This window comes from Sarcophilus harrisii, chromosome 4 (assembly GCF_902635505.1).
Source record: "Sarcophilus harrisii chromosome 4, mSarHar1.11, whole genome shotgun sequence".
Taxonomy (NCBI): domain Eukaryota; kingdom Metazoa; phylum Chordata; class Mammalia; order Dasyuromorphia; family Dasyuridae; genus Sarcophilus; species Sarcophilus harrisii.
The window spans coordinates 374505621-374532434 of record NC_045429.1 but is presented as its reverse complement, the minus strand read 5'-3'; the positions used below and the strand labels follow the sequence as shown (position 1 = coordinate 374532434).

The 26814-nt window shown below is 31.0% G+C and overlaps 1 protein-coding gene across 17 annotated transcripts in view; it reads right to left on the bottom strand.

Moving 5' to 3' along the window:
• Positions 1–26814, bottom strand: part of RYR2 (ryanodine receptor 2) — a 712857-nt gene that overhangs the window by 52595 nt on the left and 633448 nt on the right. For all 17 annotated transcript variants that reach the window (XM_031968518.1, XM_031968517.1, XM_031968521.1 and 14 more), the window contains 6 exons: positions 25528–25656; positions 15572–15676; positions 13432–13513; positions 10405–11702; positions 8439–8506; positions 2188–2335 (listed from right to left, as the gene is read on the bottom strand). In XM_031968518.1, coding sequence (XP_031824378.1) covers positions 2188–2335; positions 8439–8506; positions 10405–11702; positions 13432–13513; positions 15572–15676; positions 25528–25656 — 1830 coding nt within the window. The remainder of the gene's footprint in view (positions 1–2187; positions 2336–8438; positions 8507–10404; positions 11703–13431; positions 13514–15571; positions 15677–25527; positions 25657–26814) is intronic.

Genomic DNA, 26814 nt, shown 5'->3' with positions numbered 1-26814 from the left:
TTGCTTATATTCCTACATGGGATTATTATTATGACAGTTGGAAGGAGCACCTATAAACAGAGGGAATATATGTGGGTTAAAAATGAAGGGAAAATATCTAAAAACATAAAATTAAGGGGTGAAAGAGAAATGTACTGAGAGAAAGGGAGAGGGAGAGGTGGAATGGTGTAAATGACTTGCCACAAAAGAGGCAAGAAAAAGCTTTTACAATGAAAGGAAAGGGGCAGAAAGGGAAAATCAGTGAACCACTCATCAGAATTAGCTCAAAGAGGAAGTAATATATATCATCAATATGGATAGAGAGATCTATCTTACCCTGAAGATAAGTAGGCAAAGAAGATATGAGAAAGGGGGAGGATGGTAGAAGAGAGAGCATATTGAGAGGAGGTAATAAAAAACAAAATACTTTTGGGGAAGGCAGGGTGAAAAGAGAGAGAGAGAGAGAGAGAGAGAGAGAGAGAGAGAGAGAGAGAATAATAAATAGGGGGAAATGACATTTAGCAATAGTAATTGTGAAAAGAATTTTGAAGCCAAGTTTCTCTGATAAAGGCCTCATTTCTCAAAGTATAAAGAATTAGGTCAATTTATAAAAACAAATAAGAGCTATTCCTCAATTAATAAATGATTAAAAGATATGATCTATACCCAAAGTACTAGAAATCATGCATACCCTTTAATCTGACAAGACATATTTTTGCTATGTATGTAACCCAAAAGAAATTTTTTAAAAAGGAACAGGACGTATATTACAAAAATATTTATAATATATCTTTTAGCCAAAAAAAAAAAAATTGTAACAGCTTTTTTCTCACAGCAAAGAACTGAAAATTGAAGGGATGCCTATCAACTGGGGAATGGTCTTATAAATTGTTGTTTGTGACTATGATGGAATGTTATTATCCTATAGGAAATGATCAGCAGGATGCTCTCAGAAAAATCTGGAAAGTCCTCCACAAACTCAAGAAAACTGAAATGTACTATGTGCAAGGTAATAGCAAAGCTATGAATGACTGCTATTCTCAACAATACAATGATCAAAGTCTATTCTAAAGGACTTATGATGAAAAAATATCATCCATACCCAGAGAAAGAACTGATTGTGCCTGAATATAGATTGAAGTAAACTTTTTAAAATTTTATTTTTCTTGAGGGTTTTATTTGAGGGAGGGGCTTAGAGAAATATGGTTTTTTTTTCACTATATGACTTTTATAAAAATGTTCTGTATAACTTCAAATGTGCCTTTTGGGAGGGTGGAGAGGAGGAAGAGAGAGAATCTGGAACTCCAAGTTTAAAAAAAAATTTTACATGTAACTGGGAAAAAGAAAAAAATTTTAAAGTATATGCTCACTGTTAAAAAGGCTTTATGAGACTTGCTTGGTTAGAAAGTCTAGAAGTATGAACAATGGATAGACGTTTCAGGGAGGAAGATTTAGGCTTGATGTCAGTAAGACTTGTTAAAAATTAGAGCTGATCTAAAGTGAATTATACTATATTGGTGGTAGTTACTTCCCTTATGGTGAAGGTCTTCATGCAGAAGCTAGATGACCATGTATTCCTGGACAGTAAGAATTTGACTAGATAATATCTGAGATTCCTTTCGGTCTCAGATTCTTTGGGAGAGGAATCTCTATACTTTTAGATTACAATTCTGGGAAATAAAAAGATCTAAACAAATTGAGAATATTTTGTTGATCTCAAAAATAATTCTGTCAGACTCATACACTGCCATTCAATTAAAAAAACTATCTTTTCACATCTTTTATTTCATGAGATTGATAATTGGAAGGAATTATAGATGTTATCTAATACATAGGAGGAAACTGGGTCTGTCTATAAGAATTGCCCTGTCTAAGATATCAATTCTTACCAGTGAAAGGGAGGACAAGATATTGGTAATTTTTATATTTATAGGAAAATTAGTGGCTAAAAGACTCATAAGAGCTCATACTGAAGACTTTTATGATAAAAAATCACTAATTTTTGGTGTTTGGGAAGAAAAGAGGACTAAGTGCTATGGAGAAGAAAAATACTTTAAACCTTGTATTAGTGAAGATATGATTTAAGAAAACTGTTAAAGAACATGACAATGTTCTTTGAATTCTTTGAATGAATGCAAATCTTAATTATTTTTATTCAACTTGAACTATCATGATTTCACAATCAGTTTTAAAGTAAAAAAGACTTACTAAGAGTTTCTGTTGATAGGCTATTATTTTTTTCCAAAATGCTGACTCGGGGACTTCCGGTTCTCCATATCTATGTGTATGAAGCTGCCTTAACTTCTGTTTGCCTTTATCTTCTTTGGATTTTTCTTCCTTTTCTCCATCTTCTCCCCTGTAAAAAAATGAATAGTAAATAAAATTCTCAGGTGAAGTTGATTGACAAGAAAAATAGTTCTCTGAATGAAATTTTCTATTGAACAAAAGGGGCACAAGAAGAATACAAATTAACAATAACATCAATATAATTATTTTAGTGGAATAGCAATTTTTAATTTATTCTTTTTTTGTTGTTGTTTCATTTTTTGTTTAGGCATCTGGGGTTAAGTGACTTGCTTAGAGTCACAGAGCTGGTAAATATTAAGTGTCTAAGGCTGGATTTGAATTCAGGTTCTCCTGATTCCAGGACCAATGCTATCCACAGCATCATTTAGTTGACCCTTGGAATAGTAATTTTTAATTAATGATAATGTTCTGAAGTCAAAAATACAAATTTAAATCTGAAGTCAGATTTTTCTACTTAACATATCCAGCATATTTGGGGAAAAAAAAGCCTTGTTTTTGTAAACAAGAATGTAATCAAGCAATTAACAGGCATTTTTTAAGTACTTAGTGTATGTCAGGCACTATGCTAGAAATACAAAAAATGAGACAGCCTTTGACTTCAAGGAGCTTACATTCTAATAGGACAAACTATAAATACAAAGGTGTGGTAAGTGAAGAAAGGAGTTAGGATCTAGGAAGTCAGGAAGATGTTGGATTGTTTTGAATTTTTAGCACTACATATAACATGTCTATTTGATTTTCCTTAGATATAATGTGTCCTTCCTCCAGCCACAATCCCAACAGGGCTAAGGGACAGATATATTGATTTAATAAGTAAGAGACTATAGAAAGACATAGGTGGAAAGTCATATATATTAGCAATATTTTATTGCTTCTTGATCTGCTGAAGTTTTGTTTGTGATTGTAAAATGAGTAGGTTTCCAGGTTTCCAAGCTAAGATGAATATAATAAAATGTAGTGGCAGAGAGAAAACCCTGCATTTTCCCTTTGTCAACATAAATAATTTTCCCAAAACACCTCTATTTCAGTATAAATGGTAGTTATGCTTACTCCTATGTTTGTCTCCTTTACCTAAAATCTCGTGCAAGGGAAGCCAGCAGACAAATTCATTGTCTTGGACACCTGAAACCAATGGCAGACTAGTAGACAAGATTAGAGGTAGGAATTGCACCTCATAGGGATATGACTAGTATGCTAACAGTATCTCAGTGTCTTCCTTCTGTATGTTGTGAAAAGGACAGGCTGCATATTCCAATGTCTTAATCTCTCAAAAAAAGCATACTTAGATTTGAATCTTGATTTCTTTTCTTTTTTTTTTTAATGACTATAAGATTGAGGGAAGGGATTTGTTTCTTTATCTGTATCTATACAAAATGAAATGAAAAGGAGACCACTTTAGACAGAAATCTTTGTTTTATTCTTCTTGATTAGATAAAAAGACATTCCTGTATCAATAGCTATTTAATAGTTAATTATAATAATTATAGCTGGAATTTGTATAACAACCAACTATGTGTCAATCACAAAAATCAATTTACAAATATTACATCATTTCATTTTCACAACAACTCTCGGAGATGTGTACTATTTTCTTCATTTCATAACTGTAGAAACCTGATGTTTCAGGTCTTCTTGACTTCAAGTCTAGTGTTCCATCCAATGTACCACCTAGCTCCCTCTGAGCTATTCATGTTTTCTTGTGTTAAATGCTATGTAATTATCAATTAATTCATATGTAGTTAATTTTTAAATGAGTAAAAGTTTTTCTATAAGAAAATACATTATGTTTTCTCAGTATTTTGAGAAGGATTCAGAGAATAACATATACTCCTTACTCTGTTCTTCTAGGATATTATGGATTAAGGAGAAAAAAAAAGAGAGAGGAAGCAAAAGTTAATGCATAAAATAATACTTGTTTTATGAGAAGAAAATAACTTCAACCAAATCAAATAGGTGGAGTAAAGCTTACAAAAGAATACAATATTTTAAATACATATCATATACATATATATTTCATGATGGATTAACATTTATCAAGCATCATTATGTTGGATAAAGAAAATTAAGATAATCAGGATGGGCAATTTGTTTTCTTTCCAACTTGACTTTTATGGGAATGTTTTACATAACTTCACATGTGGTTCCTTAATTGTGGATGAGGATAAGGAAAAGAACCTAGAACTCAAAAATTTTAAAAAACAAATGTTTAAAAAAATGTGTTTTGAATGTAACTGGGGGAAAATATCAAATAAATTAATGAGGAAAAAAATAAAACAAATATATTAAAAGAGAAAGAAAAATAAGATGAAAATCCATACTTAGTCTTCTAACATTTTTTCCTAACACTATTATAGAGGCAAAAATTATAGAATACAGAAATTATTCTACTTTTCTTCTATTTCATAGAAAAATATTAATGTCTCTATTGGATTTCCATAGGATGAGGAAATATTTTTTGTTCAGATTAGAACTATGGAGTGTTTTCTGTTATAAAATGAAAAGCAATAATTTCTGATTATTTCTGTTATATTTTATTATCAGAAATAAGTAAATCCCTTCATCTTGTCCTCATTTTTGCAGAATGAGTTGTATACTTTCTTTAGTTATCCTTTATTAATGTAATCTAGGTATTTTTATTACTGGACAAAAATTTATTTTGTCTTGTGCCTATACATATATATATATATATATATATATATGTGTGTGTGTGTGTGTGTGTGTGTGTGTGTGTGTATATATATATATATATACATACACACACATATACATACACACTATAATGTATTTTAATGTTTCAAATGTTTAAAAAGAGATACATTTGGAAAAACTTTTTCCTTATAAGAATATAAAACTATACATGTGCTTTAGAAAGAATTTCAATGTTATAAGCTAAAATGCTTAAACTATAATTGTGAAGTTTAAAAGTGTGCTATCAATGTTAAATAAATATGGATTAATATTTGAAAATGTAATTCTTATGTCAAGCAGTACTATGGATGAATTTTGAATTGTGCCAGTATAAGTTTAAAATTTTTTCTTGGATAATATCTCAAACTATAAAAATGAAAAGCATCACTAATAACAATTTTCTACCTTGAAAATTTAGCATCTTTACATAATACTTATACCTGCTATCCACAATCCTCAAGACACTGCAGTGATGTCTGTTATTAATATTTTGTTCCTTTTAATTAAAAAGCTATTTCATTACTTAGAATATAGGTCTTTAAAACAATAGAAAATCTTCAGATCCTCATGTAAACAAAACAAGATCTTTCTCCTGAATGTTGAAATTATGCAAGAATAATATGGGTCATTAATTTTGTGGGAAAGCTTTCAAAACAATTGCTGCATAGAAATGCTCTCATCTGAAACTTGGATGAGAATCAGAAATGCCTCTGTTTAATTGAACTTCTTCATCTCTAAAACAATTTACATTTAAAAACCATGTAGATTTTGCAAATATGTGATTTTCAATTTCCCCTATATTGAAAAAGCAACTGTTGGTCATTTAGAGCAGTGACAGAAAACTAGTCTGTAGTCTATTTTATTGTAATATTTTGTGGAATCATGCTTCTTTTTCTCCTTCTTGATTCTTCTCTTCCTCTGTTTTCTTTGGTCTCCAATAATAACAATCATGGTAGACTAGGCTTTCAAGAGTATTTAAGTCAAATTCTTAGGTACTTGGTTTTATTTATTGGCCTTATTTAAAATCTGAAGTGTATGAATTTATGTGTAATGTGAAAAAAAAATTAACTTTAAAAATATTGAATTTTAATTAGCATATCTATGCTATCATAGCATCTAACCAAGCTATCAAAATATGAATTCAAAAATGTTATTTTAATTTAGAATAAATGTGAAAATAAATCTAATTGATATTTAGGGCAATACTATCCTCAATTTAGTACATTGACAGGGAAAGGCATGGAAAGTCTAGTGATCTATAGAATCAAAGCAATGCTGAGGTCTCTGTTAATATTCAGATATAATGAATAAAATTGGGAGCCATTATATGTACTTTCTGATTGATTATAACTATGTTCACATTTAAGTATTAATATTTTCTCTTAAAATTACACCTTAGAAAAACAATATTCATTCTGGTGAGTATATGATAGGAAGAAAATACTGTACAAAGGTTTGAAGTTTTTAATTCATGATAACAGTGATGTTTGAGAGCTTGGGAAAAGGGATCAAGATGAAGACAAAATATTGAGTTTGATATTCTTATATGAATTGAGGATATATTGCTCTAGCTGGGGTCTCAGATTTGGAATCCTTTAATCTTCTACTTACTATCTCTATGACTTTTGGGTAAGTCACAATTTCCCTAATCTTCATTTTCCTTATATAAAAATACAAGAGAGTTGGACTAGAAGGCTTATAAGGTTCTTTTTTAACTATAGGTTTATGATCCTGTGCTACTTGTTAAAGACTAGGCTTTTCTAATTTCAATTTCACCCTAAATGTCTAGGTCTGAAGATCTCAACTAAGGTAAATAATTCATTGAAGTCTAAGTTTGATTTTTAAAAAATAAGAAAAAAAAAAAAAAAAAAAAACCTTTCCCCTCCCCAAATTTTTATAAGCCTAAAGAGACTTTAGATTTACATTCTATTGGTCAAAAATTTAATGAACATTCATGAAATGCCTACTATGTGCCAGACATTGCACTAAGCACAAGAAATACAAAGAAAGGTAAAAGACAGTCCTTGCCTTTTATGCTCACAGGTGAATGTGGAAGAAGACAAGCAAAAAACTCTGTACAAACAAATTATATGCAGATTACATTAGAAGTAATCAACAGAAGGAAGAAAGTAGAATTATGGGGAATCAAAAAAGGTTTCCTGTAAAAGATGAGATTTTTATCTAGACCCTGAAGTAAGCCAGAGAAGCCAGGAGGTAGAGATGAGGCGAGAGACGATTCCAGGCATGAGGAAGAGCCAATGAAAGCACAACAGCTTCTTTTAAAAAATTCTGCAGTCACTAAATATCAAGTCCAATTGGTATTATAAGGGCTTAGGATACCAATTTGTTGTTGCAAAGAAAAATGAAATTGGGTTATTTTGAAAGGGTTTTTTTTTTTTTTAGCTGTTGCTCCTGCCACTTTTCAAAAAAGAACATAAAAACATTAATAGGAATTTTTCACAGGTATATATAACCTCAATGTTGTCATTTTCTAGTATATAATGCAACAAAACATTGTGATTAGATACCTAAAAAATGATAGCACAGAATCATAATCTCCAATGATACATTTATATATTAGTGATAAAATTTAGACTTCTCCTAAATTGATATTTTTCTCATATTTTAAAATATCTAGTGTTGATATGTCTACTCCAATACATATGCTTAAATTGTTCAATCCTTATCTCCTCATACATGAATAGTTTAGGATATATGATTATGGGATAGGAAGCTGAAGAAAATCAATAAAACTCAGCAGAAAATTAAAATGAAGGTGAAAAGATATAGAATATCTCAAGAAGATATAGAAATTTATAGAATGCTATGATTAGCAGAAAATCTATGATTTAGAAACACTTGAGTGACAAGTTTTCATTGTCTTATTGTATGACTATAATGATTGACAGTTAGTTGAAATATTGAAAAAACACTAATATGAGAGTCTATTGAGTTTAACTAAACAAATCTTTTCTGTTCACTTGTCTAAACAAGGTAGATCTAGAATCAAAATATAGTAATCTAAATAGCACAGACTAAAATAGTATCATATTTAAGACATTTTTTTTCTCTCAAGCTATGATTGCATAGGGCAGAAAATAAGGAATAAGTGAAATTCTTGGTTCTTGTGGAGAGGCAAGAAAATATATGTGAATAACATCAAGCCCAAAACTGCTATACTTATAAACTAAAAATAATATAGTCTGAGAAGGAGGACAAAGAAAGAGTCAGAAGTAAGACATTATTATCAGTTATCTGGCTTAAGACCATGAGAATTATATTACTAGAAATAAATATATTGTTACAAAGTTCATATAGGGCTGATGTTTTCTGAGAACTTAAGATCATAGATTTAGAGTTGAAAGGACCTTTGCAAGATGCATTGAGAGTGTTCAGGCAGGTGGAAGACTTTAAAAAATTTTTTAAGAAGTCAAGGAAAAGGTAGCATGTACCGTTATACCTACTCTGCTTTTTCAGGTTCGGATTTCATTTCTTCTTTCTCTTCCTTTTCATCTTCTTTCACTTTCTGTTCCTTGAAAGGATTAGTGGGAAGAAAGAAAATCTAAGAAATATTGCAAATAACCTAGAGATGAGGTTAAAGAGACATGCACTCATATGCCAAACATTATCAATAATGATTCCCCAGTGTCTCCTAGGATCAAATCTAATCTTTTCTGTCTGCATTTCATTCTACTTAAAGTATACACTCTCTTTTAGTCATGGTGTTTCCTTGACTGTACTGCAAAACATACCATGCTTATTTTTTTATTTTTGACTTAGCCCATATTATTCACCTCCCACCCAGGAATAAACTCTTCTCCCTTATTCTTTCTTTCTTACAGACAAAGTTTATCCATGTTTAAAAGAATACTCAGACTTTTGTACTTCATGGTATTTAAACCTAAGGACTCATCTATTCACAACGATTTATTTCTCCTTTTTATTAATAACTGATGAACTGATAGATACTAAGCAGTTTAACCCTTAATAACATGTAATTATGTATTAACTTCCTATTACATATTAAATGCATGTGTGCAAAAGTCTGTCCTAGGCAATGAGATACAAATAGACTCTGCAGAATCTACTCTAATAGGGCAGTTTACAGCTTGGTGAAGGGGTAAGATTAACACATGTATGTATATAAGAGGAATTAAGAGTGTGGTAGGGCCAAAGGAGCTAGCTAAAGAAAATGCTATAGGAAAATTTGAGAAGAAAGATTATGTTCATCTGGCAAAATCAGGTATGCCTTTTTAAAAAAGGGAGAATCTGAATTCAACCTTGAAGGAAGAAAAAGATATGATTAGTTAGAAATGAGAAAGAAGCTTCAATAGTGGTATTGAGACTTTTGGAATACCATGTTTATTAATAGAATGGTGAATGGCCTGCACAAGTATAAAAAGGTAGTAGCACTGGGAAAATGAGATTGGGAAAGATGTAGTAGTCTGATTTTACTTAAAGGTAAAATGTGTGAAGGGAAGTAAAACAAAATAAAGCTGAAGATGTCGAAAACATCCTGGTTAGGTTTTAAATCCCAAATTAGAGTATGTTTTGACCTAAAGGCAAGAGGGAGCTAAAAAAAAATTTTATTGAGATAATACTGTACCTAAATCTATTAGGAAGATTAATTTGATGGTTCTAAGATGGATGAAGTAGTGAAAGAGGGAAGGCATAATGTTATTCCAATTGTCCAGGTAAGAGGTAATGAGGATCTAAACTAATGTGGTAGTAATATAGAAAGGAACGGACAAGAGAAAGAGATATTGTAGATAAAGAATTTATAGGCCTGACAAATGCTTGAATGTACAGGGTAAGGAAGAAAGAAAAGTTTTGAATACAGTTCTAAGGTTTTGTTACTTATAGGGAGAATGGTAGTGTCATGAACAGAAAAAATAATTTAAGAGATGGAACAGATTTTCAGGAAAAGATAATGAGTTCAGTTTTAACATGCTGAGGTTAGCAGACAGCAGAGAATACAGGTACAAATATTCAGAAGAAATACTTGAGCTGGGTATATAAAATTTAGGATCAACTGAATAAAGTTGCTTGAACACAAGGGAAGAGATGAAATCACCAAAAGCACAAAGAGAAAAAAATGAAGGTAATCTAGAAAAGATTTGGCTTTTTTTTGTAGCTTCCAAATAAATGTTTAATGATTGATTGTTTATCTGACTGATAGGGTAAAACTTCCAGGATATTAGTTTTATTCTCACTATTAAGAAAAAATAAACCATTATAAAGAGTCTAATTATCTCTTCACTAAAAATGTCAATAATCCTTTAGTAATCTGGTAATTAAAAATAACTACTCTTCTCTTCCTCCCAAAACAACACTGGTACACATTTATAAGAGTAATAATATCAAGCTAAATCTTCTATATTGCCCCCTTCCCCAAAATATCAGAGAGAGGCTATGAATTAAACAGATTACCTGGCATTTTTCTTGAACTTCAGGGACAGGGATTGGGTTACTCATTAAATCACTCAGGCCGGCATTAGGATTGTGAGGAATTAACTTATATTGTCCTCCTTCTCTCTTTAGGTCTAAGCCAAAAATATCTGATAGTAAGTCACTTTCTTCTGTTAATTCTTTTAGGTCAGTTAGATCTTCAGTGGGTAGGGCCATTTCTATAGCCTTCCTTTCCCCCTCTTCTCCTTCACCTCGCACTTCATCCTGGGTAGGGTCTGGCATGTTGGCCAAAAGTTCTGCAACTTTGATCTTTTTAGCACCTTCTACCAGGCTACCTCCCAGCAGCAAGCTGCACATGATACGAAAAAAGCCTCTAAAAACACTGGATATGAAATGTAGAAGGCCTACCAAAATACTCCAATAGGATGAAAAGAGGGCCATGACCAGGTCCTTCATGGTCATTTTCTTTACTTTTTTCATCTGTTTTTTAAGGCTCTTTAAAGTGAGCATTTTCATCAGTGTTAAGATGTTGTACCTAAGAGCAATGAGAGCTGATTTAACAGTCGTAATGGAAAAAAAGCCCATTCGAGGTTCCTGTTCTTCAGGATTCTCTTTTTCAGTTTCTTCTTTGTTCACTGATCGTTCATTTAAATCTGATTCTGAGATCTGTGCAGCTAGCTGCATTTCAAAGATGGTATCCTCACAGAAATTAACAAAAAGTTCCATCTTCTCCTTCTCCCCTCCTTCATTGACAACATCAAAAATAAACTGCCTTTTAGATTCTTTGACTTGTGGCTTCTCCCACTGGGTTCTGCTGGACTCACTGATTTCAAAATAAACTCTTTCAATGCGTTTTGCACTACCCATAATCTCAATGCGGCCTAGAAAAGGCTGAAAATAATTCAATACACTCTCTGCTAATTCAAGGAAAGTCTGTAGCCGGGTATCATTGGGCATGTGTTCAGAAAGATTGGTCAGGAGGACAGCAACATTAAAGCCAATGTCCTTGGCAGGTTCATGGAAACGTTTCACAAATTCCTCATAGTCTAAGGTTTCATTTTCATCTGTTTCCGCACAAGATAGAAGAAATTCAGTTTCCGATTGAGTATAGTGTTTGTGACTTTCCATTGCCTTATGAAAGTCCCTCTTGGAAATGATGCCCTTGCCATCAGGGTCATATTCTTTGAATGTATCTGAAGAAGTTAAATCCTTTAGTTTTAAAAACATGTCAAAAAACTTTAGAATCATCTCTACATTGTTGGAAGATTCTACCAGCATATCTACCATCTGTTTTCCAATGGTTCCATTAACAACATTACCTGGTGGTAAAAGAATTATATTTGTTCAAAATTAATATACTTTAGCAAAGATGAAAAGCTAATTACTAAACATATTAAGTGAAATATATTTGCCAATATATAGACGTAGAATATCTGCTTTTTTTTTGTCTAACATAAAACACTTTCATGTTAAACAATAAGGTTCAACATGGTTTGAAAGCTACAATGCTATTAGGACATGTTTTTCCAATAATATTTTGGGTATAATATGAATAAAATCAATATTCTATCCATCTATCTATCAATCAATCAATATTCTGTCCATATAAAGAATAGAAAATAAAGTAATCCCTGGTCACTATTCTACCACTAATATAAAAGATGACGCTAAGGATATTTCCAGTGCTTTACTCCACAAGCATATCTGTCAATGAGGCATAATAAAGCAATTCTATGCTGAGAGAGATTAGATATTATGGCAACTTATGGAATTACCAAATATGCTTATTTGTTGCACTGAAAATGTTATACAATTAGTAATATATGAACCTAGGTAATGGATGCATGGAAGACATTTTTTATAAAACAGAAGGTCTCAAGTTATTTACTTGGACTGAACTTTAAATTTGTATCAGGAGCTAGAAACTCATGGCAAGAAGACATGCAGAAAATATTACTACTTAACAAATGCATCAAATGCAAAATAGTTAACACGCTCACACATTAGACCAGAAATTTCTTTAATCAACTAAATAATGATTAGGCAATGCATGTGAGTGATATTAGCATCTAAAACATAGATAAGGATAAAAAGTAAAGAAAAGTAATTCTGGCAAAAGAAAGGGATAGAGATAAAAGGAAGAGGAAGAGGGGGAAAAAAGAAACATTGAAAACAGCATACAGTGCCTTAAGTGCTCAGAATTACCTATTCTAGTGCTAATAAACTTCAATATTCACAAAGTGATTAAAATTATTTTTGTCACTTCTGAAACTAGAATTTTAACTTTATCAATCTAAACAAAGTTTTAACCCCAGCAGCTGGCAATTTGAGATGACATCTCTTAAAAAGTATATTAACATGAAAATTTCTTTGTTCATAGCATAAAGTGTGAATGAATTATGGTTTAAAAATCCATAGGCTTAAAAATACCTTATAATATGATAGTCTTTAAAAAGCCAATATTCTATTCACCCTTTGATTTTATAGGTATTTTTAATTACTATCAATTGATTAATGTAAAATGTATTTATTTGCACATGTTGAAAAACTTAATCCTCATGACAATCCTCCATACAGTAAGCAAAAATATCTTTATTTTTCAGAAATATGCAGTAAAAGTGATGATAGAATTTTAAAGTAAATTAGAAGAAAAGGTGATTAAGTGGTTAGAAAGGAACACAGAATTAAGAATAATTTCCAGGTGTTTACAATTTTCTAGAATAGTGGTTTTTAAAGTGTAGTTCAGGGATCCCTGGGATGCCTGTTAATCCTCTTAGAGGGTTCATGAGTTCAGAATAATACTGATATTTTATTTCTATTACAGCAAATAATAATAATAAGCAAAGTCCTTATAAACAAAAGCTCTTGAGGGAAAAATCCTCATTAATTTTTATGTATGTAAAGATGCCTGAGGGCAAAAAAGTTTGAGAACCACTGTTCAGTAGCATGCCAAATCTCCAAAAAGTAGCATTTTGAATTTTATGATCACCAAATCAGAAAATATAAGACTATGCTATAGTACTTGCATTTCTGATTAATCAAAGCTACCTTCCAACATGGACAGCAACATGACCACCATGTCCTTCTGAAGATCCATTAATTCTTTCAACAACTCAATTTGGCTGGAATCCTGCAAAAATTAACATTATACTTTAAAAATTATATGATAAAACAATTCACACAACATTAACACACTCTTTGTCAGAGTATTTGAACTATTGCATTGCTAATATAAGACATACTGTTAAGGAAGATTGAGGGAAAATATACTAGGTATTCACACTAAATTAACTATAGAGAGAACTAAAATACCCTTCATTTACATGAAGGGGGATTTTGATAACACTAAGAGGAAACATTAAAAGCTGAAAGGAAATGACTAATAAATTACAGATTATATGATGATATATTAATATAAGTATTATTTTAAAAAGACCATCAAGATCATTTTAGTAATTAAGAATGCTGTTAAATTTTTTAAAATGGCAACTGCCATATAATTATGTAGAAGCACTTAATTACTGAAAAATCTTCTCAACTGAAATTCATTTTATGATTTGTCTATCTGCCTTAATATGCATTAGAAATTTAATAAATCCTAGTAAATATAATTATATTATTTCATAAATGAAGAAGACATGATGAATGACATATGCTCAGATATGTAGCAAATCTTTAAAATTACATAAATCACTGCATTTTGCAAAGTAACTTAGGATTTGAAAGATGTAACATAAAAATAAGTTATAATTTACTAATTTCTTGCCTTCATATTTTCCATTTTTATAGCATTTTCCTGATATCATATAAAATATATTTATATACAGAAATTTGTACAAATATCTTTATTATTCCAAACTCTATAATTGTTTTTCTTGGCATAGGATACCATTCTAAATCACCTGACTTCTAACACATATTAAAATTACAGCATTTTGAATAACTTTCCCTGTACTGTGGAAAACTGTCCTCAGAGGTTAGTATCTCGTTCTATATGGACAACTGCTAAGTTATATCATATGTTAATAAATCAAGGATCTATGATTCCTTTAGTATACAAAATGCATACATATGGCAGCCTTTCTATAATTTATAAAGTTTATAGGTGTCTGAGGCTAAAGATATTAATTAACTCACCAATGATCATAGCTAATAACTTTTAGTAGTGAGACTTGAACTTAATCTTCTTGATTTCAATTTTATCACTCTCTTGATTATGTCATGTTGTTTTATATTATAAAACATGAAAATAAAAATTCATTCTTATGAAAACATTTGTGATGAGATTTCCATTAAAGTATAAAATTTGATTGCTTGAAATTATGAACAATTATTTGTATTTCAAAAATTAGTTTACTAATATATTATTTATCATGTATAGTAGTTGGATAAGAATTAAATTATTATTAAATGATTTGAAGTTTACATTTACTATTTGTGTCAAAAATAAATGGCCTTGTATATATTTCATATCTCAAGATGCAAGTATTATAATTTGCATTATAGGCTATCAAGAAGTTATACAATTACTTGTATTATCATTTTATAATTTTTAATCTATTTCTCTCTACTTTTAAAACGAAGTAAACAAAGAAGAGAGAAAACATGTCTTCTTTCAAAAAGTTACCAAAAAGTGTGAAGTAACAGTAGGAAAATCTTTAAGATATAGTTATTGGCCTTTAGAATTAATTCCTTATATTTCTATGGATTTCCTAATGTTAAATTTACTGTTAAAGATAGACTGACACCAACACCTTCTTGTATATGATTCTATAAGGAAATTGCTTTCATTCTAGTGAAGCAAACAAGTTTTAGCATGACCAGGCTAGAAATTCCTTTTTCAGTAAAAAGGAAGGTTCAAGTGAGCATTTCTGAAGAAATGAGGTCATAAGGACACTGAGAAATATATATATAATATTTGGAGTATTTCATTTAAAAAGTATTTCTACAAACTACTACATTTTTCAACATATTTACTCACTTCAGTTTTGTAAAAGTCAACTACATAGCACAATGATCCTTCATTTTATTAAAAAAACAAAACAAAATTCAAGAAGAAAACAAGGAATGATACAGTATCAATGGAATGGTTAGATTAAAAGGCTGTTTGCATATACAAAGTATGAGTAAACTGACAGGACTATCTACCTTTGCAAATCAAGGTTTTGAAGAGTAATAGACAAAATACCTGAGACAATTTCATTTGCATATGAGCAAATACATGTAGAAAACCAACCACTGCATCCCAAAGCCTGCTATGTGCCAAACTCTGCTGATTTCCAGTGCATGGACCCTAAAACATAAACAGCAGAACAAGAAAAATGTAGCATTAATGATAAATTGTATTCCACAGTAACAGAAGCTGAACTTGGTATACATATTCATGTATATATGTGTGTTTCTGTTTATATATAAAAATAAATATACATAAATATATATATATATATATATATATATGTATGTATAAAATCATTAATGTGCCCTTAGGAAAAGGGAGTATTAATGAATATTAGCATATATATAATATTTTATTTTAAGGTGATTAATGTAGTTTTCTATATGACTTGTTGAAACTAATTCATACCTGAATTTCTCAAAGGTTTTCATATTGTGCTCTTCCATTAAAGTCAACCAATGACTTAAGACGCAGTAACAAAACAGAAACAGAAACCTTTGACTTTTATGTAGATTTGCTTTCATTATCTTCACAGAGGAAAAAATAAATCTATACTAATAAGAAGTCATTATAAATCTATTGGAAATCCAAAATAATTCCCAGGGTTAGAAAAAATAAAAAAAATAATTTATGGAAAATATAGCATAAACAGCAGTTCAGATAATCTCTTCTTAGGGAAAGCAAATCATATTAATATTTTCCTTTATTTTATAGCTGGCAACTGTGTAATTAATATATATTTTAAAATATTAATTTTATTTGATTAACTCCATAAAGCAGAATATGATGTTATTAAAAATGAAAAATTATGGGCATGATGATTTTATTTCTCATGCTTATTTTATGTGAAATCAATAAATTGTGTAGAGTATTGGGAAAATTTTTACAGATGACATATAGGCACATGCATATTAGACTACTAATTGCAAGATACTGTTTTCCTTTATACAATGTAGAGAAAATAATAAATGCTTCTTATATTCCATGGAATTCATGATATATTGAAGTATACTTTTATGCAAATAAATACATAAAATTGTACATATTACACATCTATATACGTATATGTAAAATATATTTTGTTAGATATACAAAGAAATAAAATTCAGTATATTACTAATTATAGATGCCTTCAATACATCAAAGATATGTGATTTTACTAGTTTGATAAGTACTTTCCCTGTTCCTTACAGAATTCCAATCATTTCCTTCTCTTCATCTCTAACTTCTAGATTTCTTGACTTTCTTCAAGTCTTACCTTCTTCCAGAATCACAATTCCTTAGTGACAAATCCTGCCAGTTGCTTCTCTTAGATTTCCCAGGAGTGATCAGAGAAAATGACTATACTATTAAAATGATAACAATATCCAAAAGACTATTAGACAGCTCAACGCAGAAGACTTAATCTTAAATAATATGTCTAAAACTCAACTAATTGTCTTCTGAAACAATTTACTCCTTCCAATTTCCCAATTATTCCTGGAGACAATCATCATTCAAGGCCTTCAGGCTCATATAGGTACCATTCTCAACTCTTCATTTTCTTTTACCTCTCAAATACAATCAGTTGTTAAGTTTCTGTTTCTTTCTTGGCATATGCCTTTTATCAGCTTTAATACTGTCTTTAACACTGCAGGCCATCCCTCCTAGATGGCCTTCTTGCTTCAAGTCTCTTCCCCTTCTAGTCCAAAGCTTCTTAAACTGTGGATTGCAACCCCATGGACTTGCATTACTGAATGTGGGGATTGTGAAATATGGTTTGATTTGTATATCTATTTTATACACTTATATATCCAGGTTCACATAAAATTTTTTCAGCTGAAAAAGGTTTATGAATGGAAAAATTTAAGAACTTGTTCTTATTATTTTGATTTGTTGAGCTGATTTGACTCAGCTGTCAAATTTCTTTTCCTAAAATATAGGTTTGACTTCCAATTCCAAAAACTTTAGTGGCTCCATATTACTTCTGAAAACAGATACAAAATCCTCTCTTCTGCATTCTAAAGCCCTTTCATATCATAGTCATTCCCTCCCTTTCAAATCGCTGAGAACTTACTCCCTGTTCCTTTCAGAATATCAAGTATTTCCTTCTCTTCATCTCTACTTTCTACTTTCTAGCTTTCTTGACTTTCTTCAAGCCTTACCTTCTTCAAGAAGTATTTTCCTATTTTCCTTAATCATAGTGTCTTTCTTCTAAGATTATCTACAATTTTTCATAGACACATCTTGTTTGCACAGTTATATGTATAAAGTTTCCTCCATTAGACTAAGAGCTCATCAACACAATCAAGATTAAAAGGGAACTAAGTACAAAGTTGGGGAAAAAATTTACAGCCAGTGTTTCTGATAAAGGACCTATTTCTAAAACATAAAGAACTGTGTCAAATTTATAAGAATACAAGTCATTTCCCAACTGACAAATAGTCAAAGAATATGAACAATTTTCAGATGATGAAATTAAAGCCATATATTCATATGAAAAATTACTCTAAATCATTATTGATTAGAGAAATACAAATTAAAACAACTCTCTTATCTCTTACATTGGCTAAGATGACAGGAAAAGATGATGATAAATGTTGAAGGGGATATGGGAAAACTGGGACACTAATGCACTGTTGGTGGAGTTGTGAAATGATCCAACAATTCTGGAGAGCAATTTGGAACTCTGCCCCAAAGGGCTATAAAGCTGTATACCCTTTGACCTAAAGGTGCAAATTACAGGATCTGTATCCCAAGGAAGTCATAAAGAAAGGAAAAGGATGTACATGTGCAAAAATGTCAGTAGTAGCTCTTTTTATGGTAATAAAGAATTGGAAAATGAGTAGATGCCTATCAATTTGGGAATGGCTGAATAAGTTATGGTATATAAAAGTAATGGAATATTATTGTTTTATAAAAAATGATGAACAAACTGATTTGAGAAAGATCTAGAAAGATTTACATGAACTGATGCTGAACAAAACAAACAGAGCCAGGAATACATTGCATACAATAATAGTAAAATTGTGTGATAGTCAATTATGAAAAACTTGGTTTTTCTCAGTGGTTCAGTGATCCAAGGCAATCCCAATAAACTTTGGAAAGAAAACACCATCTGCATCCAGAGATGTAGAGACTGTAGACTGAATGTAAATAAACACATATCATATTCACTTTTTTTTCTTTTTTTTTTAATCTCTTGGTTTTTTTCCCCCTCCCCACATGATTCATAAAGAAATGTGAAAAAAAAATCAATGTACATATAACCAAAAACAAAAAAGAAAAGAAAAAAACAAAAAAGAAAAAATAGACTAAGAGCTTCTTGAGAATAGGGATTTTTTTTATGCCATTAATATCACACTGCCTGATACAAAATGCTTATTGACTTGATGATAATTTATATTAGACTTTGTAATTTATAAAATCTTTTTCTCACAATAAAATCATGAGGTAATGAGAAGTATCATTATCCCCATTCACATATATGTACATATATACATATATATATATAAAAAGAACATATATATATATATATATATATATATATATGTTCTCTGTGTATGTTCTACCTAGACAATAGAAATTCTTCTTTGCCTGACATACAAGTAGGTACTAGGTATGAGTTTACTGACTGAAAAAAAGATTTCATCATATTAACGTATGAACAAAAGAGATGATAGTGGAGTAAAGAGATAATTGTTGGACTCCATTATGTGCTTCATTTATGTCCTTGTGATATCAAAAGAAAGTAAAGAAAGACCCAAGCATATTTAATAGGATGCCTGTGGAAAATTTATGGAAGGATATGAATAAGAGTTGTATAGGATAAGCCATCATGATTAAGTTATGAGCTGCATTGTTGAAGGGAATGTAAACATTCAAAAGAGTACAGGACTATTTTCAGTGTCTGAGTACTAAGATTAAGTTTATATGTCAAAAGATAGGGACTAAATATCTTTTTATTTTAAAATGGTTTTTCTCTCCTCTATTAAACTAGGAATCATTTCTTTACAGATCCTTTTTATCTCTTATAGCTTTTGGAATTAAAAAAAATATTTTAGAATCTTTCTAATTGTTAGTAGTAATTAGGATGAATGTTACATAGAGAATGTGTGATTAATTATATAATGCCAAATCATATTGTCAAGAATCCTAAATAAACAAGATAATTCACAGAACAACCTTGAACCAATAATTAGTTCTTATTTGCAGTTCGCATATTAATACATCAGCTAAAATACTAATAAATGTTTCAGCATATGACACAAAAATGGAATTTTGTTCCATTTATTGAAATTAAACATTTTAAGACATACAAATAATTGGGGAAAGGAATGAAAGGAGAAGAATTTACATTAGCATCAAGCCATATAAGCCATTATCTTATAGTTCTCAGACACTATATACATTTTTTGCAATAACCATCAGAGATCTTGAACTAGAAGGAACCTTCAAAGTCATATTATCCAATCCCTTCCTTTTATAGATGAAGCCCAGCTAGGTAAAGCTGCACAGCTCACATAGTGAATGCTCAAGCAATGTTACCTACTATGTAGGGGTCCCATGAATTAAGTTCCTTTCCAACCTACTGTAAAAGTTGTAACCTATATCAATATAGTTTTCTATTTATTTAAGATATGAGAACTAGCTTAACAAATGAGTTAGTAACAATTATATTAACTATAAAGCAAAATCCAAGTCATTCATTAAGGTGACCTAAACTGGCCAATTTGTACCCGTATTATTTTTGTATAATAATTCCCAGGGAAATTATTGGGGAAGATAACTAGAATGTTCTGAGAACCAATCAATCAATTATTAAGTGCCTAATAGATGTCAATGCACTAAGGATAAAAGTACAAAGAATAAAATAATCTTCACTTGCATAAAGCTCAAATTCAAATAAGGGAGACAAAATTCATTTTTAAATATCTATAGTATAAATATAAAGTGGATAAATTCAATATAAATATTTAAATTAAAGGTAATTTATGAGGGAGGGTATTCTCTGTTAGATAAGGAGGATCAGAAAAGTCTTCATGTAGGAAGCAGTACTTGAACATCACCTTAAAAGAAGAGAGGGACTCTATAAAATAGGTGAGGAGAAAGAGCATTCCCATCAAGGGGAATGTCAATATAAAGGCATAGATAAGGGAGACGGTATTTTGAGTATGGAATTGAGAGGATACTTTAGTTAAGTCAAAGAATGGAGAGAGTAGTAGTAATGTGTAATGGGACTGGAAAGACAGTTTGGGGATAGGTTGTAAAGGACTCCAAAAGTTAAACAGAAGGGTCTATATTTTATCCTAGAGTAAAAAGAAAACAACTGAAGACAACTGAGTAGTGGATTCACATTACATCTGCACCCAAGGAAAACAACTTTGGTAACAATGTGCCGAAGGGACTGGAGTAGAGAAAGACTAGTGACAGGGAAAAACAAATGGAAGAAAAAGAGGTTAAAGAACACTTTACAAACACTATTTAATTTTATCCTCATGACATTCCTGGGAAGTAAATAAAATCATCCCCATTTTGCAGGTGAAGAATTTAAGGCAGAGTGAAATCTTAAGCGTCACGTAATAATCAGGTGGTGCCTGAGGCCAGATTAGAACTCCAGTCTTCTTGACTCCAGTTTTAACATTTTACTCACTGTGCAACATAAGTGGCATAGTGAAGAGTAAAATGAAGAAATCATTTTTATTTCATTTATATTATAACCCAAGTTTGCTCTTAAGGATTCCCAAGAACTTAACTAAAATCTCTTTGAAGATGACAAGTTATTAGGTTTTTTTTTTTTTTTTTTTTTTTTTTTTTTTTTTTTTTTTTTTTTTTTTTTTTTTTTAGTTGTAATCAATTCTTCATGATCCCATTTGGGATTTTCTTGGCAAAAATACTAGAATTATTTGCCATTTCTCTTTCTGGCACATTTAAAGTTTAAGTAGCTAAACAATGAGGTTTAGTGACTTGCCCAGGGTCATACGAGCTAGCAAATGGCTAGATTTGAACTCAGGAAGATCATGAGATGGAGCCAAGATGGTGAAGTAAAACCAGAAAGCTGCTCAAACTCTCCCAGTTTCCCTCAAAAAACTCATGAAACCAAGCCTCTGAACAGAGACTGTTGGAATGAAACCACTCTCTAGCTCAAGATAGACTGAAAAATCTTCAAGAACGATCAGTCTCACTAGGGTAAAAAGGGTATTCAACCCTGCTCAGACAGACTCTGGGAAAACAGGTGAGAGAGTCTTAATCAGAGCAAATCAGCAACTAAGACGCTCAGTTCTGGCTCAGTAGAGGAGAGAATCAATGGGGCAAACTGGAAAATAGACCTATGTCTCACACTCCAGATCAAAATAAGGTCAAAATTGGTAAATGTTTTGAGCATAAAGGATGATACCATAAACAAATTAGGAGAGCAAGGGCTCATTTATCTATTAGATCTTTGGAGAAGGGAGGAATTTATTTTTTTTTTCCGTTTTTTTTTTTTTAATAGCCTTTTATTTACAGGTTATATGCATGGGTAACTTTACAGCATTAACAATTGCCAAACCTCTTGTTCCAATTTTTCACCTCTTACCTCCCACCCCCTCCCCCAGATGGCAGAATAACCAGTAGATGTTACATATATTAAAATATAAATTAGATACACAATAAGTATACCTGACCAAACCGTTATTTTGCTGTACAAAAAGAATCAGACTCTGAAATATTCTACAATTAGCTTGTGAAGGAAATCAAAAATGCAGGTGGGCATAAATATAGGGATTGGGAATTCAATGTAATGGTTTTTAGTCATCTCCCAGAGTTCTTTTTCTGGGCATAGCTAGTTCAGTTCATTACTGCTCCATTAGAAATGATTTGGTTGATCTCGTTGCTGAGGATGGCCTGATCCATCAGAACTGGTCATCATCTAGTATTGTTGTTGAAGTATATAATGATCTCCTGGTCCTGCTCATTTCACTCAGCATCAGTTCGTGTAAGTCTCTCCAGGCCTTTCTGAAATCATCCTGTTGGTCATTTCTTACAGAACAGTAATATTCCATAATTTTCATATACCACAATTTATTCAGCCATTCTCCAACTGATGGACATCCATTCAGTTTCCAGTTTCTAGCCACTACAAAAAGGGCTGCCACAAACATTCATGCACATACAGGTCCCTTTCCCTTCTTTATGATCTCTTTGGGATATAAGCCCGGTAGTAACACTGCTGGATCAAAGGGTATGCACAGTTTGATAACTTTTTGAGCATAATTCCAAACTACTCTCCAAAATGGTTGGATTCGTTCACAACTGAAGGGAGGAATTTATGACCAAAGAACTAGAGAACATTGTAAAAGGCAAAACGGACAACTTTGATCATATTAAATTCAAAGTTTTTGCACAAACAAAACCAATAGAAATAATATTAAAAAGGAAGTACAAAGCTGGGAAAAAAAATCTTTACAGCCAGTATTTCTGATAAAGGTCGTATTTCTAAAATATATAAAGAACTGTGTCAAATTTATGAGTACAAGTCATTCCCCAATTGATAAATTGTCAGAGGATATGAACAGATAATTTTCAGATGACAAAATTAAAGCCATTTATAGTTATATGAAAAAATGTCAATATCAAAAAGTGACTAGAGAAATGTAAATTAAAACAACTCTGGTACCACCTCATATCTCTCAGATTGACTAAGATGACAGAAAGAATGATAAATGTTGGACAGGATGTGAGAAAACTGGGACAATGCATTGTTGGTGGAATTGTGACATTATCCAACCATTCTGGAGAGAAATCTGGAACTATGCCAAAGGGCCATAAAACTGTGTGTACCCTTTGACCCAGCAGTGCCACTACTGAGTCTGTATCCAAAGGAAATCATAAAAGAGGATAAAATACCCATATGTGCAAAAATGTTTATAGCAGCTTCTTGTGGTAGCAAAGAATTGGAAAGTGTGTTAGATGCCCATCAATTGGGGAATAACTGAACAAGTTCTGGTTTATGAAGATAATTGAATTTTTTTTTATGAAAAATGATGAACAAGCTGATTTTAGAAAGACCTGGAACGATTTTCTGAACTGATGCCGAGTGAAACAAGCAGAACCAAGAATATATTATACACAATAACAACAAGAATGTGCAATGATCAACTATGGAAGGCTTGGTTCTTCTCAGTGGTTCAATCATCCAAAGCAACCTCAATAGACTTTGGACAGAAAATGCCATCTGCATCCAGAAAAAGAACTATGGAGACGAATGTAAATCAACACGTGCTATATTTATATTCACTTCTTTTTTTCTGTTTTTCTTTTCCTCTGTTGGTTTTTCCCTTTTGCTCTGATTTTTCTCTCTCCACATGACTCATAAAGCAAAGTGTATTAAAAATAAATAAATTTAAAGAAAAAGATTGATCTTGAATTCAAGAGGATAATCTTCCTAACTCTAGGTCTGGCACTAACTACTATACCACTTAGATACTTATTAAGATGACTACAACGTCCTTATACTGGACCAGTGACTTCTCTGAGCTTCAATCTCAACCAAGCAATTGCTTGTTAGGCATTTGAAACTGATTGTTCCAAAGATATCTTAATCTTAATATGTCTAAAAGTGAATTCATTATCTTTTCCCAAAAACTACCTCTTCCAAACTATTTCCCTATTTCTGTTGAAGGTGTCACCATCCTTCCAGTCTTCCCAGTTTCATGACAATTGCATTATCTTGGAAACCTTACTCACCTTCTCTCCCACATAGCCTGTAAGTTAAACATTTTATCATTTCTTTTTCGACAAATCTTTTGCATCTGACCACTTCTCTCTATTCACATAGCTTCTTCTTCATATCAGATTTTCATTGCCACTCACCAGAATATTATGAAGCCTCTTAATTGTTTTCCTTGACTCAAGTCAGTTATATACAACATATCTGCCCAATTTACTCCTCTTGAGCAGAGATCTGATAGATTAAATCCGGGAGTTTTACTTCTAAGTAAATTACTTCTATGATAATATATTAATTCTTCTGTCTAGCTTTTAATACCCTTCACAGCCTGATCCCTGCCTGCATTCACAGCCTCATTAGACATTACTCCCCCATCTAAACTCTTTGATCCATGCCTATTTGTTCCACATGCATAAAATGTGCCTCTGTCAAAAGACTACCTTCCATTCAAAGCTTTTTCTGATCCTGAAAAACTAGTGTTCTTCCTGCTAAGTTATCTTACATTTAAATGATATGTGTATGTTTGTGTGTATATATGTATATGTGTATGCATGATTGTATACACACATACATAATACACACATTTGAATGTATATGTATTATGTATTTATACAATACCTTCAATATCAGTGCAATTTTAAGCTATTAAGGTTTTTATTCTATTTTTATTATTTATTCTATTATTTTATTAAAGTTTTTATTCTATATATATTTATATATAAAAACATTTATGTCTATATATGTCTCTCTCTCTATAAACCTATATACAGATACACATATATACACACATACACACACTTGTTATCTTCCTCATTAGAATGTATTTATCTTGTACATATAGGGATTGGTTTATTCTGTGCATTTGCATCTCATATCATTTAGCATAGCCTCCAGCATTCAGTAGCACTTAATTGCTCCTTGATTGACTTATTGATTAAGAACTATCAGTCAAGATAATGTAAAAAGAAGTAAAGAATCTAATATATATATACATATATATATAATTAAATAGAAGCTTTGAAGCACTAATGTAGGAGCTTTTAACTGAATTTGAATAAATTAGAATAAAAACAATCACTTTAATGTTTTTTTTGGCTTGTTAGAACAACTCTCTATATATGTAAGATACATAATGATTTACAGTTCACATAATATGTGAAGTGCAAAATGTGTTTCTATAAAGAATGAAATACAATGCATCATACTTCTTAATAGTGTTTGTGTGTGTGTGTGTGTGTGTGTGTGTGTGTGAGATTGTGGGTGTCAGAAATATACTTACCTGGATATATTCTGTAAGAGTGTTGAAGACCTGTTTTGCCACTTGAATTGCTTTGGAAAAATTTCGTTGTCCTTGTTCATCAATTACATCTTTCCCAGAGTAATACCAGTAAAAATCACTAATTGATTCCTACAATATAGAGAAAACATAATTATAGCTGTCACTTTTCTAACAATCATAGTTGAAACATCCAATAATCAAGAGTTGGAATGATCTGGCAAATGAAGGTAAATGGAAAAGTTTTTGAAGAAAGAGTCTTCAATGCATGATGTCCTTTAATACTACAAAATGTTATCTAGCATCTCCTTCTGGAGATAACAGCCCATTAAAGAGATGTACATAATGTGAAAACAAGTTTTAAAATTACACTTAATATTTAATTAATTTAATAATTTAATTCCACAAACATAGTTTTACAGAATTGAGAGAATTGTTAAATATACATCCATAAAAATATTTGATGCCATGTCTGTGAAACATAGTGATAAGCAAAAATAAACCAAGGAACCAAGTCTTTCTGATATAGATACCTTCTTTATACTTCTGAAATAAATCCAGCACAAACCATACAGAATAAGTTATTCATTGTGTCTCTTTTGCATCTTTTGATGTCTTTCTTGTCTCTTTTGAATTTAAGGTAATGGTAAGATTTATTATAATGCCAACAATAACAGTACACCTATGAAAACTAGATTGATCTCTACTCAATAAGATATTTAAAACTAAATTTAAAAAGTATATCCTAGAAAAAATTTTAACTGATGAAGTTATTTTGCCTATATGAGGGGATAATATAAAATTATGTTTATATTTGCTATCTTTTATGTAGTTAATTCAGAAATTAAATTTATTTTTTCTCATTACTTTGTGATTAAAGATGTATCAAACTTTGATATTAAAGAAAAGTAGAAAAATATATTTTAAGATTTTTTTAATAATGTCATTGATTTATTTTTTCCACTGAAGTAAGAAAAAGAAACTATGTACCTGAGGACCATATTTATTAACGAGTTCGACAATGTTTTAGAATTCTTTAGTTTTCAAAGACTGGGCTTTTATAAAATTTAGCTCTTGAACTATGATTCTGCAATGGTACATATGTGGCATATGAAGTCAAAAGATCAAGTTTCAAATCCTGGCTCTGACATTAAATTCCTGTTGGACCCATCAGCAAGTGATTTAATCTCTCTGAGCCTCAATTCCCTTGACGAAGATGAAAGCTTGGATTTTTTTTAGCTTTTAATTTTTGATCCCCTATAGGTTTACAAATTTTCATATTAATTAAGA